This window comes from Amblyomma maculatum, unplaced genomic scaffold, assembly GCF_055883805.1.
Source record: "Amblyomma maculatum isolate TAMU_Amacu unplaced genomic scaffold, ASM5588380v1 scaffold_97, whole genome shotgun sequence".
NCBI lineage: Eukaryota > Metazoa > Arthropoda > Arachnida > Ixodida > Ixodidae > Amblyomma > Amblyomma maculatum.
Window position 1 is genome coordinate 25695 of NW_028146822.1, and position 17984 is coordinate 43678.

The 17984-nt window shown below is 49.5% G+C and overlaps 1 protein-coding gene across 1 annotated transcript; it reads left to right on the forward strand.

Moving 5' to 3' along the window:
- Positions 1 to 10235: 10235 nt before the first annotated feature.
- Positions 10236 to 11585, forward strand: LOC146170652 (phospholipid scramblase 1-like). Its single transcript, XM_084586866.1, has 2 exons — positions 10236 to 10562; positions 11526 to 11585. The coding sequence occupies exons 1-2, from the start codon at positions 10236 to 10238 to the stop codon at positions 11583 to 11585; spliced, it is 387 nt and encodes a 128-aa protein (XP_084442992.1).
- Positions 11586 to 17984: the final 6399 nt, after the last annotated feature.

The following is a 17984-nucleotide window of genomic DNA, read 5'->3' on the forward strand; positions in this document are numbered from 1 at the left end:
AAAGGTACCGTCTTTGCCAAAAGTAACCAGGCTGCGTGTTCTGCTGCTCTGTCGGGTAGCAGACAATTCGTACCACTTATGAAGCTGCAAATCAGCGCAAAGTAAAGGCGAGTTCCTGTCCTCACTTCTCAAGAATTTGTGATCCTCTGGGAATGCATCTTGGCTTTATAAAGCAAGCGAGAAGCAAAACATGCAGCCTGGTTACTTTTGGCAAAGACGGTACATACGAAAGAAAGAACGCGACAGGTTATAATGATATAAAGTCAGTCACATGGAAAGTGTAGGATAACATGATGTCCCCCCCCCCCCCTTGTCTCAACATATCAAAGCTTGCCACTACGGATAGGCATCGAATGACAGCACAGCGCCGCCACGAACGCCACACAGGCCGCCGGATACAGGGACACTATGCCGCAGCGAAGAAGCACCCTGTCTCTCTGCTGCGAAGAGTCCTCATACAGTCAGCTGTTCGGAAGGGAAGTGGAGGGAGGCGCGCTCGTGAGACGGGCGGAAACCGGTTGTAATCCTAAAAGTAGTGTGCAAAACGTTTCTCTTCGTCCCGTTGTTTACCGAGGCGGAATGGGCGCCTTGCAGCGAGCTAATGCGTGTAGGTGGGCAGGTTGCCGTGAAAAATCATTTCCCTTCAAACGCCGTACTATTATCGTGTTGAAATTAGCGTGCCCTTCTACCCAATAAAATTTTCAGAAAGCCCCTTTTTCCCCCGGCACTGCACGTGCATCTGCCGTGTCTGTAGCGTCGGTCCGGCCAAGCTGGGCGCAAGCCAGCAAGGACTGCGCGCGAGTGCTGGAGACGTGCGGGGAAGTTACTTGTGGAAGCATATGCCGTCCTCGTTTTTGGCCAAGAACGTGTGATATCAGGATGCTCAATGAGCGTCAGCTCTTTCGTGGTGCGTAAAGGATAGAATGCATTATCGATTAGAGAACAAGGATAGATTATTTGAAGAGATCGCTACAAATTCGGAAGCAGATTTCACAGGTGAGAAAGATTTATTGGTCCGGTAGTCTTAAGAATTGAAATAAAACAGAAATGGCTTTGTGATTGTTCCTTTGAAACTCATTCGAACTCATCGATAAGCTAATCTCTGCATGGAACGAAACTTGCGCGCTGCGGTCGCGACTGTGCTGGCAATCGCCCATGATGCTACTTGACGTCCGCGTGATTGGCGCAATTAGCGGTATGCTGCACGGAAGCAGATAGACACTCAAGGCGCACTCTGTTTTGGCGCAATGAGTTGATTTTAAGGTTGTTCGAAGGCGGCTGAGGGCAGAGAGGTAGTCGTGCAGAAAAAAAAACAGCTCGTGAAAATTAGTTTATAACTGTCTCTAACCCTGTTCAGTGTGTTTTCACTAAGTTTGTATTGTGAACTTAAATATTGTCACGAAGACAGGGATTTATGGGAATCGGCAACAGGGGCAGATACACACAGTCAAGACAGGTTCCCGGGAAACGGTAACACAGACACAAGCTCAAGTGTCCACAGTCCTAGCTAGCCGAAGCGCGCGAGAGTCTCCAACTTCGTCTTTCAAGCGCTACCTCGAACTGTCAGGTGGCATTATCCCCCCCCCCCTCGAAAAAAAACCCCGCAAGCTCACAGAAAAAAAAAACTGATCCGTTTGGCAAATACGACTTTCAGCAGGTAAAATACGGCTTCATTCGAAGCACATGCACTAGGTCAGACGAGCACTGACGACTAGAACTCGGTACAGTTCCGTCTGGAATAACCTCGTACGTAACTTCTGAGAGGCGACGCAACATTCTCTAGGGTCCGAAGTAACGATTGAGACGTTTTTCTGACAGGCCTGGGCGCCGGACAGGTGTCCACACCCAGACTTTGTCACCAGGCTGGAGCACGACATAGCGATGGTGGTCGTTATATTGGCGTGCATCTGTTGCTTGCTGTTTTGTAATGTGATTACGGGCGAGTTGGCGAGCTTCCTCAGCGTAGTTGGTGAATTCTTCTGCGTCAGCGGTAAGCAGCTGGTCGTCAGCCGCACATGGCAGCATAGCGTCGAGCATGGTCTGTACATCGCGTCCGTATACTAGGCGAAACGAAGTGAATCGAGTTGTTTCTTGGACGGCCGTGTTATATGCAAATGTGACATAAGGCAATATCTCGTCCCATGTTTTATGGCGGACATCGACATCCATGGCGAGCATGTCCGCTATTGTTTTGTTTAGTCGCTCGGTAAGGCCATTAGACTCAGGATGGTAAGCAGTAGTCTTTCGGTGATGTGTATGGCTTAGTTGTAAAACTTCTTCAAGAAGACGCGCTGTAAATGCCTTGCCACGATCAGGGATGACGTATGAAGGGGCGCCATGGCGCAGGACAATCTGCGTCATGAAAAATTGTGCCACTTCGGAGGATGTTGTACGTGGCACCGCCATAGTTTCCGCGTAACGTGTAAGATAATCTGTAGCCACGATAATCCACTTATTGCCAGCTGACGATAGAGGAAAAGGGCCAAGAAAGTCCATACCAATTTGGTCGAATGGTACTAACGGTGGGGGAATAGGCCGCAGGAAACCCGCTGGCTTCAATGGCGGTGTCTTGCGTCGCTGGCACTCGCGGAAACCTCTAACATATCGATGAACGGTGGCGGTAGGTTTGGGCCAGTAGTAGGCTTGGCGCACTCTGGTAAGAGTGCGTGCAAAGCCCAAGTGTCCAGCGGTGGGTTCATTATGGCAAGCATGAAGGATTTAATCGCGGAGATCTGCAGGGATGACTAGAAGATAGGCTCGGCCAGTGTTGCCGGCGCTTTTCTTGTAGAGGATTCCGTCGAGCGTACAGAAGGATGACAAGTTCATAGCAAACAGTCGAGATACTGTAGAATCGAAACCCTCCAGATGATCGAGCACAGATTTGAGGTCTGGATCAGCCCGTTGCCGGGCCTTTAAATCAGAGGAACTGATAATGTCAAGAAAATGGGCGTCTTCATCCGTACTGCCATGGGCCAACTCCACGGGTGATCGAGAGAGTGTGTCAGCATCTTCATGTTTGCCTGCAGATTTACAAACGATAGAGTAATCAAATTCCTGCATACGAAGGCTCCACCGTGCAAGACGTCCTGATGGATCTCGAAGACTAGCCAGCCAACACAAAGCATGATGGTCTGTCACAACTTTAAATTTACGGCCGTAGAGGTCAGGTCGGAATTTCATTGTGGCCCAAACAACAGCGAGACACTCCTTTTCAAAGTTGAATAGTTTGATTCTGCCCGAGAAAGGGTGCGGCTGGCATAAGCAATCACTTTTTCCTCGCCTTGCTGGTGCTGGACCAGAACAGCACCCAGACCGACGTCGCTGGCGTCGGTGTGAATTTCGGTGGCAGCGTCCTCATCGAAGTGTGCAAGAACGGGAGGGTTGTGCAGCCGTTGGCGCAGCTCGGTGAATGCCTCCTGCTGTTCGGAAGACCAGACATATGGGACGTCATCACGTGTCAGGCGCGTCAAAGGTTCTGCAATCTTGGCAAAATCGGCAATGAAACGGCGATAGTACGCGCACAGGCCCAAGAAACGTCGGACTGCTTTCTTCGTGGTAGGGATGGGAAAATTATCTACAGCGGCTGTTTTGTCAGGAACAGGCCGGACACCGTCAGCGCTAACCACATGACCAAGAAATTTCAGCTGCTGATATCCAAAGTGACATTTTTCCGGTTTGAGTGTCAAATCGGCCGAGCGAAGAGCGTCCAATACCGTTCGCAGCCGCTTAAGATGTTGGTCAAACGTTTCTGAAAACACGATGACGTCGTCCAAATAAACCAAACAGGTTTGCCATTTAAGACCAGCAAGTACGGTGTCCATCATTCTCTGGAACGTCGCTGGCGCTGAACACAGACCGAAAGGCAATACTTTAAATTCATATAAGCCATCGGGTGTCACAAAGGCAGTCTTTTCCCGATTGCGCTCATCCACTTCTATCTGCCAATAACCACTTTTTAAATCAATGGAGGAAAAGAACTTGGCGTTCCGAAGTCGATCGAGTGAATCGTCGATACGGGGTAACGGATATACATCTTTTTTTGTGATGTCATTCAGTTTCCTGTAATCAACGCAAAAACGCAGCGTGCCATCCTTTTTCTTAACCAACACGACTGGCGACAACCACGGACTTTTAGACGGCTGAATAACATCATCATTAAGCATTTCCTGGACTTGTATCCGAATTGCCTCACGTTCTTTGGCCGAAATACGGTACGGCTGCTGTCGAATAGGTCGGGCATCGTCAGACGTTAAGATGCGATGCTTGGTGATAGACGTTTGCCGGACTTTCGATGATGAGGCAAAGCACGGAGCGTACTCCAGCAGTAAGGCACGCAGGTCGCGTTGTTGACAGACAGAAAGGTCACTGCTAACATCAATGTGGTCTAGAACACTAGGAGTATCAATAATGTCAGACGCAAAACATTCAGAAACTTCCTTTACAGTTCGCCTAAAGCGATGGCAGTAGAGCGATAGAGGCGGCGAGATTCATTCGTGAAGTTCGTGACGAGAAGCTCAGAGTGACCATTGCTGAGAATAATTAAGCTTCAAGCTGCACAGATGTCATGAGAAAATAAAAGCGAACGGTTGCCTTCAGCTATTTATCGGCCCGTCACGAAGCCCGTCGCAAACAACACTCACAAACACGTTGGAGCGGGGAGGCACTGAAACACACTCAACTGAAGCTCGTAGGGCGCACGTACGTTGGCCATCGGTGGGGCTGGCAGCCTCTTTCTCCGTTGAGAACGAGACCGTTCGCTGTCGGAGATCGATGATGGCGCCATATTCCCGCAGGAAATCCACACCGAGAATCAAATCACGAGAACATTCCCGGAGAACGACGCGGCTGACAACGATCGTTGACGTACGAATCTGGATTCTAGCCGTGCACTCTCCAATAGGAGTAATTACATGCCCCCCAGCCGTACGTATCTGCGTGCTACACCATGGTATCTGGGCTGCCAGTTTCCCACTCAAAATCGAAAAGTCTGCTCCGGTATCCACTAAAGCGCTGACGTTATGACCATCGATGCACACAGGGATGTCCAGCGATAGCCGGTCTCGTGCACCAAATGCTGTCGCTTCTGCTCCAAAATCCATACCTCTTCTCATTGGGGGGACTTCTTTGAGCGGACATTTAGCGGCCCCGCCCCCGGAGGTCGCTCTACTCAGTTTTCCCGGTGGGGGCTTGGCGAGCGACCAGGCGGTGCTGGCGGGAAGTCACCAGTTGTTGAAGGGGATGGCCGACGTGGGGATGGAGACCTGGATTGTCGGCGCGCCATCCGGAGGCTCTCTTGTGTGAGGTTGTCTTCAATGTCACGAGGTAGTTGATCGAACGTGCGTCTAGGTGCGTTGGTGTAAAAACCCTCCGGTCCGAGTTCCCGATAAGGGCACCCCTGGAAAATGTCACCAGGTTCCCCACAGTGGTAGCAAAGGCGGCGGCTCCGAGGGGCCCGCCAGACGTCCGTTCGTCGAATGTTTGACCGCGGTGGCCGCACGTACCGCATTGGCTGCTGTGCAGGAATGTATTGCGTTGGCTGCTGGACGGGCATGCACTGGGTTGGTGGTAATGTAGACAACGGAGCTTGGACGGGAACTGGGCGTCGGAGAATGTCAGCGTACGTCGGTCCAGAATAATCAGGAACAGGGGTACTTTGAGCTTCAGCAACATGCAGAGATGGCTGCGTTACTTGCTGAATCTCTTTGCGGATCATATGTGCGAGAGAATCACCACTGGGTTGGAACGTGCCACAAACCTTCTGCAGTTCCTCGCGTACAATTGCACGAATAAGATCTCGGAGGTGTTCAGTATTCCTTACAGCAGCTATAAGAGGCTCGGCAGCAGTCATAGCGAGGATTGGGGTGTCGTAGACCGCCGAGCGGCTGGTGTAGGATCTTTTCAATGGTGACCGCCTCTGTTAAAAATGAGGTAACTGTAGTTGGTGGGCTACGTACAAGACCAGCAAAAAGCTGTTCTTTAACTCCATGCATCAGGTGGCGCAGCTTTCTGTCTTCAGACATGTTGGGATCCGCTCGTCGAAATAGTTTCGTCATGTCCTCAACATGCATCACGACGGACTCGTTTGCCATCTGTTTCCGAGATTGTAGAGCACGTTCTGCTCGTTCGCGCCTATCCAGGCTGACATACGCCTCTATGGTAAGACGGCGGAACTGAGGCCATGATGTTAATGTGCCTTCTCGGTTCTCATACCATGTCAAAGCATTGTCTTCCAGGCAGAAAATGGCGTTCCGTAGCTTTAAGTTGTCGTCCCACTGATTAAAGGATGCGACTCGTTCGAACTGAGTTATCCAATCCTCAACGTCTTCATGCGCAGTGCCATGCAACAATTTCGGCACTCGGGGGTTTTGAAAGTAAACAGGAGTACCTTGCGTGACCGAGGTAGTGCTCTGCGTGGCTGGCCGGAGGCTCGTTATTGAAGTGGACTCCAAGGGCCCGTGTTCGGGAGGAAGGCTCAGGTTCCTCCGGTTGACGCGATGAACTGGCGTGTCCACAGGCAAAAGCTCGGTGTCGTTGGTTCGCGTAGGGGTGTGCGACATTGAGAGGACAATTACCCAGCGGCTCCACCAAAACTGTCACGAAGACAGGGATTTACGGGAATCGGCAACAGGGGCAGACACACACAGTCAAGACAGGTTCCCGGGAAACGGTAACACAAAGACACAAGCTCAAGAGTCCACAGTCCTAGCTAGCCGAAGCGCGCGAGAGTCTCCAACTTCTTTGTTTTTCAAGCGCTACCTCGAACAGTCAGGTGGCAATATGTTTTTGCACAACAAAAGGAAATACCTAATGTTTTATTTGGGACAAGAAAAATTGGGTGCTTCTACATGAACGAAAAAAAATTCTTACCACTACGGAACCCACTATCGTATTTTTCTTGGGACGTCGCTTCATACCTACATACCTTGGGTTGTCGCGACAATTACGTGAGAAGGTTGTGTTACGTCAGAACATTTTTTTGTTGTGATAGAAAGTTATGTTGTTACGTCAGAACATCATGATATCTGCTTCGACAACACAAAGTTGTGCTATCGCAACAGAGAGAACGTTGCGCTGTTACGTCAAAACTTAGGTTGTCTGTTGCGACAGCACAACGTTCTCTTTTTACAACACAATGTTTTTTCTTAACGACACGAAGTTTTGGTGTACCAACAAAAATTTTGTTGCCGCGACAGAAATATCTGTAGTAACAAGAATTTATGTAGCGCGATAGAAATTTCTGTGGTACTACAGAAATTTCTGATGTCTTTTTCGACTGGCCGTTCTTCAAACGAGTGGCGGGTGTCCATCCGAAGCAGAACGCTTCGATGGCTTTCGTTTTAGCATAATCCTCATCCCATTTCGCGTTTAAGCACTCAAAAGGGAAACTCAGATTTCGTTCAAACGCCTGCGATGTAAGCAATGCGGGATTTTAGGTGTGCTACGTGCTATCTGGAACAAAAGAGTGTGGACCACGCAGCCTTCAACCAAAGAGCATAACTTTCGTATCAGTCAGTAATATCGGACCATACTTGTCGATGGGAAAGTTGGGCTTAGTCCTTTCCTGTGTGCTCACGAAACAAGGCCATTATTCGATTGCATTGTGCTTCCAGTCCAAATAGCTGGACGAGCCGTCCAGATACTTTTGTCCCGGATAGTGCGTTTGAAACATTTAGCTAGGCAGTAAGAAATGAGGTGTACAAATTAATTGGGGAGATTTCTAGAGCTCATAATAAAAGTAGGCTACCCCTTAGCTACCATGTATGCTAATTTTTGCTTCGCTTTTACGTATTTTCAATCCTATATTGAATTGTAACAGGAAGGGCCGGCGTTGACCTACCAGTCCCAGCCCCGTAGGGCCAGGAACGGCCACCCTTCACCACCTCCTTTTCACCAACCTCCGCTGCCTCATGCGGATAGGCGAAAATGGTGCCCTGCCGGGGTGGTGCAGTGGTAAGACGCCCGACTACTGTGCCGGAGTACCCGGGTTCGAACCCGACCCCGGCGGCAGCGTTTCGGTGGAGGCGAAACGAAGAGGCCTCCGTGTGCTGTGTGCGATGTCAGCGCACGTTAAAGATCCCCAGGTGATCGAAATTACTCCGTAGCCCTCCACTACGGCTAATCGTTCTCTCTTTCCACTTTCACTCCCACCTTCCTCCCTTCCCTCACGGCGCAGTTGAAGTGTCCACAGAAAGCAAGTGAGACAGTTACCGCGCCTTTCCCTTCCTATAAATAAATCAGCAAAAAAAAGGAGAAAATACAGAGGAAAAATTCAACGCTGCTGAGCCAAGTATTGATCGAAAGCATTAGCTGCGGGTGACCGAGCGTTCTTCTTCTTTCTTTCTCCTTCCTCAGCCCACGTATAAAGCCCCGCTTTAACCACCCAATATGAACGTGCCTTAGGGGCCTATCCGGGTAACGTGAACGCCAGTTTCCTAGCAGGCTGATTCTGAAATAACCGTCCCATGTGAAACGAGAGACCCAAGTTGGTAGCTCTTGCCAGTTTGGGTCGTCTGCAGGGGCCGTCTAAAGTTCAACGGTCAATGATGGTCACCGCCGTTCCACGCTGAAGGCTAAAACTGCGAGCAGTATTGCTTTCGCAATAAAAAATACATGGACAGAGATGCAGCGCGTCGCAACGGCCCCTGGTACAACCACCAACAGGTACAACCACCAGTGGCACGCTAGCCGCCGCCTCAAATGGCGGGGACATACCAGTTCCAGCCCCGTGGGGCCAGGAACAACCACTCGATCGCACAGCACAGGGACGCCACTTCGTTTCGTCTCCATCGAAACGCAGCCGCCGGCGGTCGGGATGGAACCCAGGTATTCCGGCACAGTAGTCGGGCATCTTACCACTGTAGGGGACAGAATAAGCACGATGAAACAGGCGTTTAATGTAAAGAATGCGTTGGTAACCAGGTTCGTTTGTAGCTGTCTGCAACGTGTGCACACTTCTGTAAGCAGCTTAGAGGTTACGGTTCCAGTAACAAAATTTCGGTGAGAGTGACAAGGGCATTTATTGAAAAATAACCGGTTTTTCAATCGGTACGAGACTTTCTCTGCCTCGCTGTTCATTCCCCCGAGATAAAATGCTTCTGAGAGTGGGATATTGGACCAAGCTGTCCTTATATATCTGTCCTTAAGACAGTCCTTACACAACGGGAGATTAAAGGCGTCGTCGGCAATACATTCGACATGCCAGTGGCTACAGCGCTCGACTACTGTGCCCAAAGACGCGGAACTGAATCCCTGCCGTGGCGGTCGCTTTTCTATGGAAGAGAAAAGCAAGGCGCCCGTGCGCTGTGCAATGTCGGGGCATGTTAAGAACCCCAGGTGGCCGAAATTTTCTGAGCCCTTCACTAAACGTCTGTGGTAGCCTGAGTCGCTTTGGGACGTTAAACCCGACAAACCAAACCAACATTTGGCATGCGCCCTACTTTATCCGTCTCGGTCACGTCTCGGACATATTTCTGGAACAAGACTAAGGGAGTCCTTAACGTAAGCCATGAGTTAGAAGATATTTAGACGCCAGAAGTGCGGTCTTTCTTGGCAGTAAGTTGGCAACCTATTAGTTTACCACCAAAGACATGCAGAAGGTTCCCGGGTCGCAGGGCTGACTCATGGCAACGTCTGGCATGGCGCCATGTTACGTATCAGCCTCGGTAGACATTACGACCATTACGGCGGTAGCAAGCGGGAGTACACTCTCAGATTCAGTTTATAGCACTGAAAGAAATTCTGTCACGAGCTCCAGCTCCACAAAATTTGGGGACACGCAGCCTCCCTTCTGTGACTCATCTTGCGTATCCCTGTCCACTTTCGACTGGCTCAGTGACTGATCCTTTCATTTTGTGCATCGGTTATCTAGCATATTGCCATTGGCACACAGTCTCAGGCTACCATATAGAGCGGAAGGCTAGCGGACGTAGATACAAATACCGGCTTAAACCAAGCCGTATGAACGTACCTGCGTAGCGTAGTGTGAGCATGTCTGTCGCTGGATCGAAGGGTCCAGAGTTCTCAGTTTTTCTCTCAATTGTTTCATGCTCGTAGAGCAGCAAGACGAGGACGAGGGGCAGGATACAAGCGTTTTCTCTTCTTTCGTGCTTTGAAACATTAAACAAAATTTAATTGAACAGAATTGGCTAACCATGGCAATTTTTCTGTTGTACGCAAAAATTACATACTATGGTAACAGGAAGATACGAGAGAGCAGCAATTTCTCTGAACAGGAGATGGAGGTCCGTGCGCCCCCTGACTGCATCATCGGCTGGGTCAAGCAGGAGTGTACTGTCTGCTACCCGTACTTCTCGGTACTTGACAACACAAGAAGGGTGGTGCTTAAGATAAGGGGCCCCTTCTTCCAAACGGCCTACTTATGTCATACCATTACCTTCGACATACTCTCCAGGAATGGTAACACCAAAGTGGGCTTCGTAGCAAAGAACTGGAGCGGCTATTGGCGAGAGTGTTGCACGGATATAGACAACTTCAATGTCTCCTTTCTAATGGACATGGACATCCAGTGCAAGGCCGTGCTACTTGGCGCATGCTTTCTTATTGTGAGTATGCCGGCCTTTGTGCGTGGAATATCTCTTCACTCGGCAACTACAAATACGCTCCTGCTTAAAACTTTAGTTGCATAATTATCACAGATTCCATGTGCAGTAATGTTTCGGGAACCTGGTTTCTCTTTTTTTTATTACTGGCAAGGGTATAAGCCTGAACCATGGCAATGTATTTACACGAAAGGAGTAAACGACCGAGATGTGGAAAGGTATAGATGGAAGGCCTAGAAAATCTTGGTCGATCTAGTTATTTCTCGCGGAAACAGCAGTATTTAGACAAGTGGACTGACCTCCATCAGGTGCAAATAGACTTAGGCGCCCTTGCCATCATCTGGATAAAAATGACCTAAATTTGCTACTCTTTGTCATGGGCTAGGTACGTAAACGCACTTGCCTCCAAAGGCGACATGGCAGATGCTTATGTTGGTTTGTCTTCATCACGGGGAACGGGACCTGAAAGCAACTTGTCAACGTCAAGGACGTTAAAGAGACAAGTCTGTCAAAACTTTCTGGTTCACAAAGCAGCCACCGGATAGATCAGTTCTTGAAAAGCAGACAACGGGAGGCAATGTATTTTTAAAGCTATGGTATAGCCCCGCCGGGGTGGCGCAGTGGTTACGGCGCTCGACTACTGTTCCCAAGGACGCGGGATCGAATCCCGGCCTCGGCGGCCGCTTTTCGATGGAGGCGAAAAGCAAGGTGCCCGTGTGCTGTACGATGTCAGTGCACGTTAAAGAACCCCAGGTGGTCGAAATTTCCGGAGTCCTCCACTACGGCGTCTCTCATAGCCTGAGTTGCTTTGGGACGTTAAACCCCACAAACCAAACGAAACCAAGCTATGGTATGCTACCCTATCAGTTTCAGCGTAATTGCTGTAGGCCTACAAAGCCGGCTCTTCCGGTTCACCTTTTTCGTGCTCCTCTAATACATCTTTATATGCATTGCGGCATTGTGCAGGACTTCATGTACTTCGAAACAAGCGGGGGCAACCCGAAGTACACTCTTGGCAGCACCTGATGGATTTGTGGCTATAACCTATACTAAATTATTTAGTCTGTGCCATCATCAGAAATACATGTTCACAAGTGCGTTTTTGTTGTTTGCTTTTTTAGCATAGAGTCTAAGGGAATACCTCAGGCGGAGTAGAATTTGTAACAATCTTTCTCGAAATTCCGTAGGTAAAGAAAACTTTGCCGTGATCCAGGAAATCGAACCAGGACCTTTGCCTTTCCGGTGCACTCACCCTACCGACGGAGGCTAGCAGATAGTAGGGCAAGAACGAATTGATCGATCAGTAACTCGGAGTAGGGAATGCGTTAGTCCAAAGTTCTTGTTTGGTTTATGAAGTTTAACGTCCCAAAGCGACTCAGGCCATGAGAAACGCCGTATGGTGGATGAATCCAGAAATATCTACCACCTGGGACTCACTAACATGCACTGATATTGCACTGCCTTGGTTTTCGCATCCATCGGACAGTGCGACAGTGGTCGAAATTACCCCGCAGCCCTATTCAGCCAGCCTTCCTTCCTTCCTTCCTTCCTTCCTTCCTTCCTTCCTTCCTTCCTTCCTTCCTTCCTTCCTTCCTTCCTTCCTTCCTTCCTTCCTTCCTTCCTTCCTTTCTTTCTTTCTTTCTTTCTTTCTTTCTTTCTTTCTTTCTTTCTTTCTTTCTTTATTTCTTTCTTTCTTTCTTTCTTTCTTCCTTCCTTCCTTCCTTCCTTCGTTTTTATCCTTCTTTCTCTCTTTATTTCGTTCCTTCTTTCTTGTTTATTTAGTTATTTATTTACATTCTCACGAATGAAGGAAGCCGAGGTAAAAGCCGCATGCAAGCAACTTGAGCCCTCAACCTGTTTACTTTCTGGAGTATTTTCACAAAGCAACAAAACTTAATCGATGCAATAAAAAGTAATGTGTATATAACGGGAAAATAAAAAACTATTGCTTAAAAAAATAGTGATAGAGGTGGAACATAATGATCATGGGTAACATATTTCATGAGAAATTTTAATTCTGACGATGTTAGGTAAAGAATACCTGTGCCTCTAATTTGAAAATTAGAAGTTTGAGTAGGCGACACTGAATCATTTGATCGCCATAGTGAGTACTGGACCTGGGAACATTCTACACTTCTGTATTACGAGTTGTGTTGGTTTGGACTGTTCTAAGTTTGCTACTTGAGTCTCCTAGATCTGAAGTACAAAGCTTTATATAGACGCGTCAGTACCAGCACAGAAATCTGCCAAAATACAACCTGTCTAGCGCCACGCATACCGTAGTCAATTCGTATTAAATGGGTTCCGCGTCACCTAAGTTCTCAAAGACATGCAGAGTCTGCGGCCCACCTTTCTATCTCAACTTCCTCATCGCCAAGCCTAAAATCGGTTAATGATGCCCTCCTTTTAACAAGAAATGAGCACTTCCGACGCCGTACACATGCGCTCATATACCTCCGAGTGCGGTAAGCTTCCCCCGCGGTCTAACCCGTGCAGACGAGGTGACGCTTCGGAGGATTCGAGTGCTTGAACGTGGCCTCAGTTTCGAGATTTGTATCCCCACCTTGGGTGCTCCGTCTACAAGTCCCGACATACTGAAACCGACATCCACCACCTTCTGTGGGAATGTCCAGCGCTGAAGCCGACGCGGATCCGGCACCTCTCCATTCATAATCAGTCGTCATATGCCGCTTGGGTGTAGGGACCGCATCATCGTTCACTCCTAGACTTCATTACATCAGCCAACCTCGTTTCATTTATTTGACCACCCCCTTCATCCTTCATAACATTTCTTTTATGCCCCGAAGCAATACAACGCAAAAAAAAAAATGTTTGATATTCTTGGACTGAACATTTGCTGAACTGTAGGGAGTTTATATTTTTCAAAGACCGGTTGAGTGTGTTCTGTATACGGTAAGTTTTCAATGATACGCAATTGTTTTTTTGCACTAACAGAAGTTTTTAATGTCAAACAGTTGATAAGCTTTTCATTTACCAAATGGACCAAATATTTAGGCCAACGCATACGCTTCGCCTAAAGGGTACGCGCGATAGAACTCTCATTCCGCAATTTTCTTTTTTTTTTTTTTGCATAGAGACACTGGCACAAAATTTGACAAAGTGGTAAGCGTTCTGAATGAAGGCCGAGGGTCTAATCCGGCAGGCCTACAAGGATGTTCTTGAGCTTCGGCACAGCACGTCTATGGAAAGGTTGCTGGCCTTTGGGGTTCACAACACGCTCTCGGAGCTGTGCGAGGCGCACCTTGTCTCGAGTCACTCGCACGAACGCGGGAAGGGTCATCCGATACAGACTACACATGTGCGAGCAACTTCCAGACAGGGACGAGAAAACACAGGTACCTTCCACACATTAGGACAGCTCTATTCATTAAACCCTTACCCAAGAATATGCACCCGCGCACCACGAATGTCGACGCATTGCGAGGGCTTGCATCCTACATGCCAAGTATGGCCGATACGCCAATGCCGAGTACGTGGACGGAATGTACTGTCGGCAAACTCCGAGTCAAGCGTTCGCACTGGTCGCGGTGAAAGGGAACGGTTCTCTGTTCGCGGCCGCATCGATCGCAACCACCTCCTCCGATACGGTGGAGGAAGCGGTCATAGCCTTAACTATAGCAAACACGTCCACTGATGTTGTATTCACTGATTCTAAAACAGCCATTCGCAATTTCGCGAGGGACCGCATCACATCCACCTCCCTCCGCACCCTCCAAAAGCCCCTGTTCCCATCAGAGAAATCGAACTAATCTGGGTCCCGGCCCACTCGTCGCCCGAGGTTTCGTCGACCGGGCAGTTAGCGCGCCCTCCGACCCGAATTTCACGAAGGGCAGGTTAATTTCTTTTGATGATATCACCCACCACTTCAGACTGGGAAGGCGCACATATCCCCATCCCCCTAAATCCTTAACGAAGGCAGTGGAAGTTACCTGGCCCAGACTACAAACACGCTCCCTCCTAAATTCGGTGGTGCTTGCTCTCATGTTCACACGCTGTAAACTTCGTGCCTATTGCTGTTTTGACATTTTTCTGATTGTGGCCGAGACCGCTGACCTGCAAAGCATATTTTTCGTAGCTGACGCATCGTTTTTCACCGTGGCGATCTCGGTGCGCGCGGGTGCCATCACGAAGTCTGCAGTGGTGGCGGCTACATTGCTGTTTAAAATCCCGCCGGGTGTTGCTGGTCTGTTAGCAGAGTTCGTCATTATCATTATGCCAGTAATAATAATAATTGGTTAACAGGAAGGGCCAGGCGCAGTGTCTGCCACACTTGTTTCAGTAGACACCCGAACCACGCAGTAAGGAAATGGGGGAAGGTGGGAGAGAAAGTGCAAAGAGAGAAAGAGGAGCCGTAGTGGAGGGCTACGGAGTAATTTCAGCCACCTGAGGATCCTTAACGTGCGTTGACATCGCACAGCACACGCACGCCTCTTCGTTTCGCCTCCATCGAAACGCAACCGCCGCGATCGAGGTTGAACCCGGGTTCTGCGGCACAGTAGTCAGGCGTCTTACCTTTGCACCACCGCGGCAGGGCTCATTATGTCAGTACAAGCTCCATTCCTTGCTAGAGCTGCAGGCTCTATAATCTTCTCGTCTACAGCGAGTTCTAATTCGAGGTCTTGCTGCGGCGCACTTTCCGCTTGTTGTGGCTGTAGGAAGAAGGAAAAGAAAATGCACGGGCCGGCTACTGGCTCTGCATCTAAAAACGTTGGCTGCTTCGTGCAGACAGATTTATTTAACTGATTTATTTACAGGAAGGGAAAGGCGGTGGACGGCGGCTGTTGCGGCGCGCGTCTTTCTCACCCTCTTCCTTTTCCTTCTTCTCTATTTTCTCTTTGTCTGCGCCCCGCCGGGGTGGTGCAGTGGTAAGACGCCCGACTACTGTGCCGGAGTACCCGGGTTCGAACCCGACCTCGGCGGCTGCGTTTCGATGGAGGCGAAACGAAGAGGCGTCCGTGTGCTGTGCGATGTTAGCGCACGTTAAAGATCCCCAGGTGGTCGAAATTACTCCGTAGCCCTCCACTACGGCTCCTCTTTCTCTCTTTCCACTTTCATTCCCACCTTCCTCCCTTCCCTTACGGCGCGGTTCCGGTGTCCATAGAAAACAAGTGAGACAGTTACCTCGCAGACAAAGGAAAAATAGAGAGGAAGGAAAAGGAAGAGGGTGAGAAAGACGCGCACCGCAACAGCCACCGTCCACCACCGAAGCTGTGGCGGGTGCATGACGGCCTACAATAGATAAAATTTCGGTTGCAGGCAGGCCCCCGCAGCAAGCGGCGGTGACCTAGCTGTCCCAACCCCATCAGTGGAGTTTTGAAAGCACCAGATGCTAAAGACAAGCATCTGGATCTAGCGCACTTGACGAAATCTTTACGTCCCCGGCAATCTGAGCGCACGCGGCCACATGTACCACTAGGTCTTGGGCAGTTATTTGTCGCGTCGTTGACTTCGACCGGCGTCGCTTTGCACACGCCTTACGAATAGCTCTCCTCGACGGACTCCGCATCTCAATGTTCGCGGTAGTCGTTGTTGCGACTGTAGGAAGAAGGAAAAGAAAATGCACTGGCCTGCTAATGGCTCCCTAGTTGAGCCATTTCTACTGCCTCGTGCGGGCAGAACCGAAAATAGAGAAGAACGAAAAACGCGGCTGCGTCCGACTCCGAGGCTGCTGTCACCTGACATTGCCTGAAAGCATTGTTCGGGGACGCTCTTTCGCGCTTGTGTTAGTTTCTTTTACTTTTCAACTTATTTCAATTTGTCGGCCATGATGCTCTTGTTTTATCTCTAATATTCTAATATATTCGGGCTCCTGCTTCAGCCAACGTTCTTAAGCACCGAGTTAGCGCTTTCTTATCTCTGCATCGAACTTCCTGATTTCTAGTTCCGTTTCTAACTTTATCCTTCTAACTTCTATTCCGATTTTGCTCGTTAGTGTTTGCATTTCTCGCCTCCGAACCTCTCTTTTCACCTCTGTCTCTCGAAGTTTCGCTACGTATTTATTTCCGTTCTTTCCAGACGCGAGAACTCCCGCTCAGCTGTGGCACGGTTGTGATTTCCTCGCCGCGTCGCTCCTCGCTGTGGGGCACTTCAGCTCGTCGCTTGCTTGTGACCGTAATCTCTGGGGGTCCCTGGTTCCTCGCACGTGTCGATGAAGCTCCAAAACCGGACATCAGTTAGACCTCGACCCCATCGCAACGGCTGCTTCTTTCTTACCGCGTCGCTGCTCCTTGCGGAAGTCGTCGTCTCGTCGCTGCCTCCGGCCGTAATCTCTTGGGGTCCATAGGTCCTTGCACGCGCCGATCCTTTTTCCACTTTGATCAAACAGCAGACCTCGTTGAGCACCAATAGATGTGTGTCGGCTCGGGTAAATGGCTGGGCTTGCGGAGTGGTGCTGTTGCCAGATCGTACTACCGGTTGTACCAGTAAAAATCAGGTTCGTCCAGTTATTTTAACGCGGTAGCGTTAAGGAGCTCGTGTCGCTGAAAAGCCGGTGTCGACGGCGTCCAGTGAGCGATAAATCCGGCATGCACTTCATAAATAAAAAGCAAGTTCGAAGATGGGCTGGGTGGGAATCGAACCAGGGTCTCCGGAGTGTGAGACGGAGACGCTACCACTCAGCAACGAGTTCGATGCTTGAAAGCTGTACAAAGCGCTTCCAGTGAATGCGGTGTTGCCTTAGAAACATGCCGTAGAACGTTATACTGCAGTGCATATCGGTAATTATGAGCATGTTACTTACAGAAGTCGCAGTTACACGAGTAGCGAAGTACGTTTCCGCTACATTTCTTCTGCGCTCTGCGCACATGTAGAGCCATCTTGCGGCAAACACAGAAGAACCCCTCCTCGCAATGTGCGGCGCGGCCCCGACACGTGGCGCGCCACTCGCCCCCTGACGTTTCGCCGTGCAACCTCACAGGTTGTAGAATCAAGCGTCTTTCCTTTCTTTAGATCACTATCTTCGCTCACCCGCTTCTCCCCTTCGGGCCGCGCGGGTACCGGTGCGAGGATGCCCCAATACCCTTGCGTTTAGTAAGTTTTCTCGACGAGGTGCAATAACGCAATCGCGTTCCACTCTTGAAGGCGAAGCTTAAGCGTCCTCCAAATTTTTTTTCCCTTCTTCCGCTCCTCTCCAAGGTGCTCGTCGATTTGGCGGGCGACGTGTAGCTCGCATAAGAGGTATGAAGGACAACAAACTTGCAGCAGGACGAAATAAATTTATATAGCAGTAGCAACAGAAAAACCAGAAATGTATTTACAAAAGACAGAGAGGGGACATCACTGGACAAAATAGACTTACTCACGCTATACACTGATTCGCGAGCAGGCGCGTTAATTGAAATGTGAGCTCGTAGCTCTCTTTTCCCGAATTTTTCTAAGCCGGGGCCTGCCTGCTACCTCTACCAT

What these genes read in the sequence shown, in the direction of transcription:
- LOC146170652 (XM_084586866.1), top strand. Translation starts at nt 10,236, where the DNA reads ATGGAGGTCCGTGCGCCCCCTGACTGCATCATCGGCTGGGTCAAGCAG. An exon ending in TTGGCGCATGCTTTCTTATT is followed by an intron (nt 10,563 to 11,525) that starts GTGAGTATGCCG and finishes GGCATTGTGCAG; the next exon opens with GACTTCATGTACTTCGAAAC.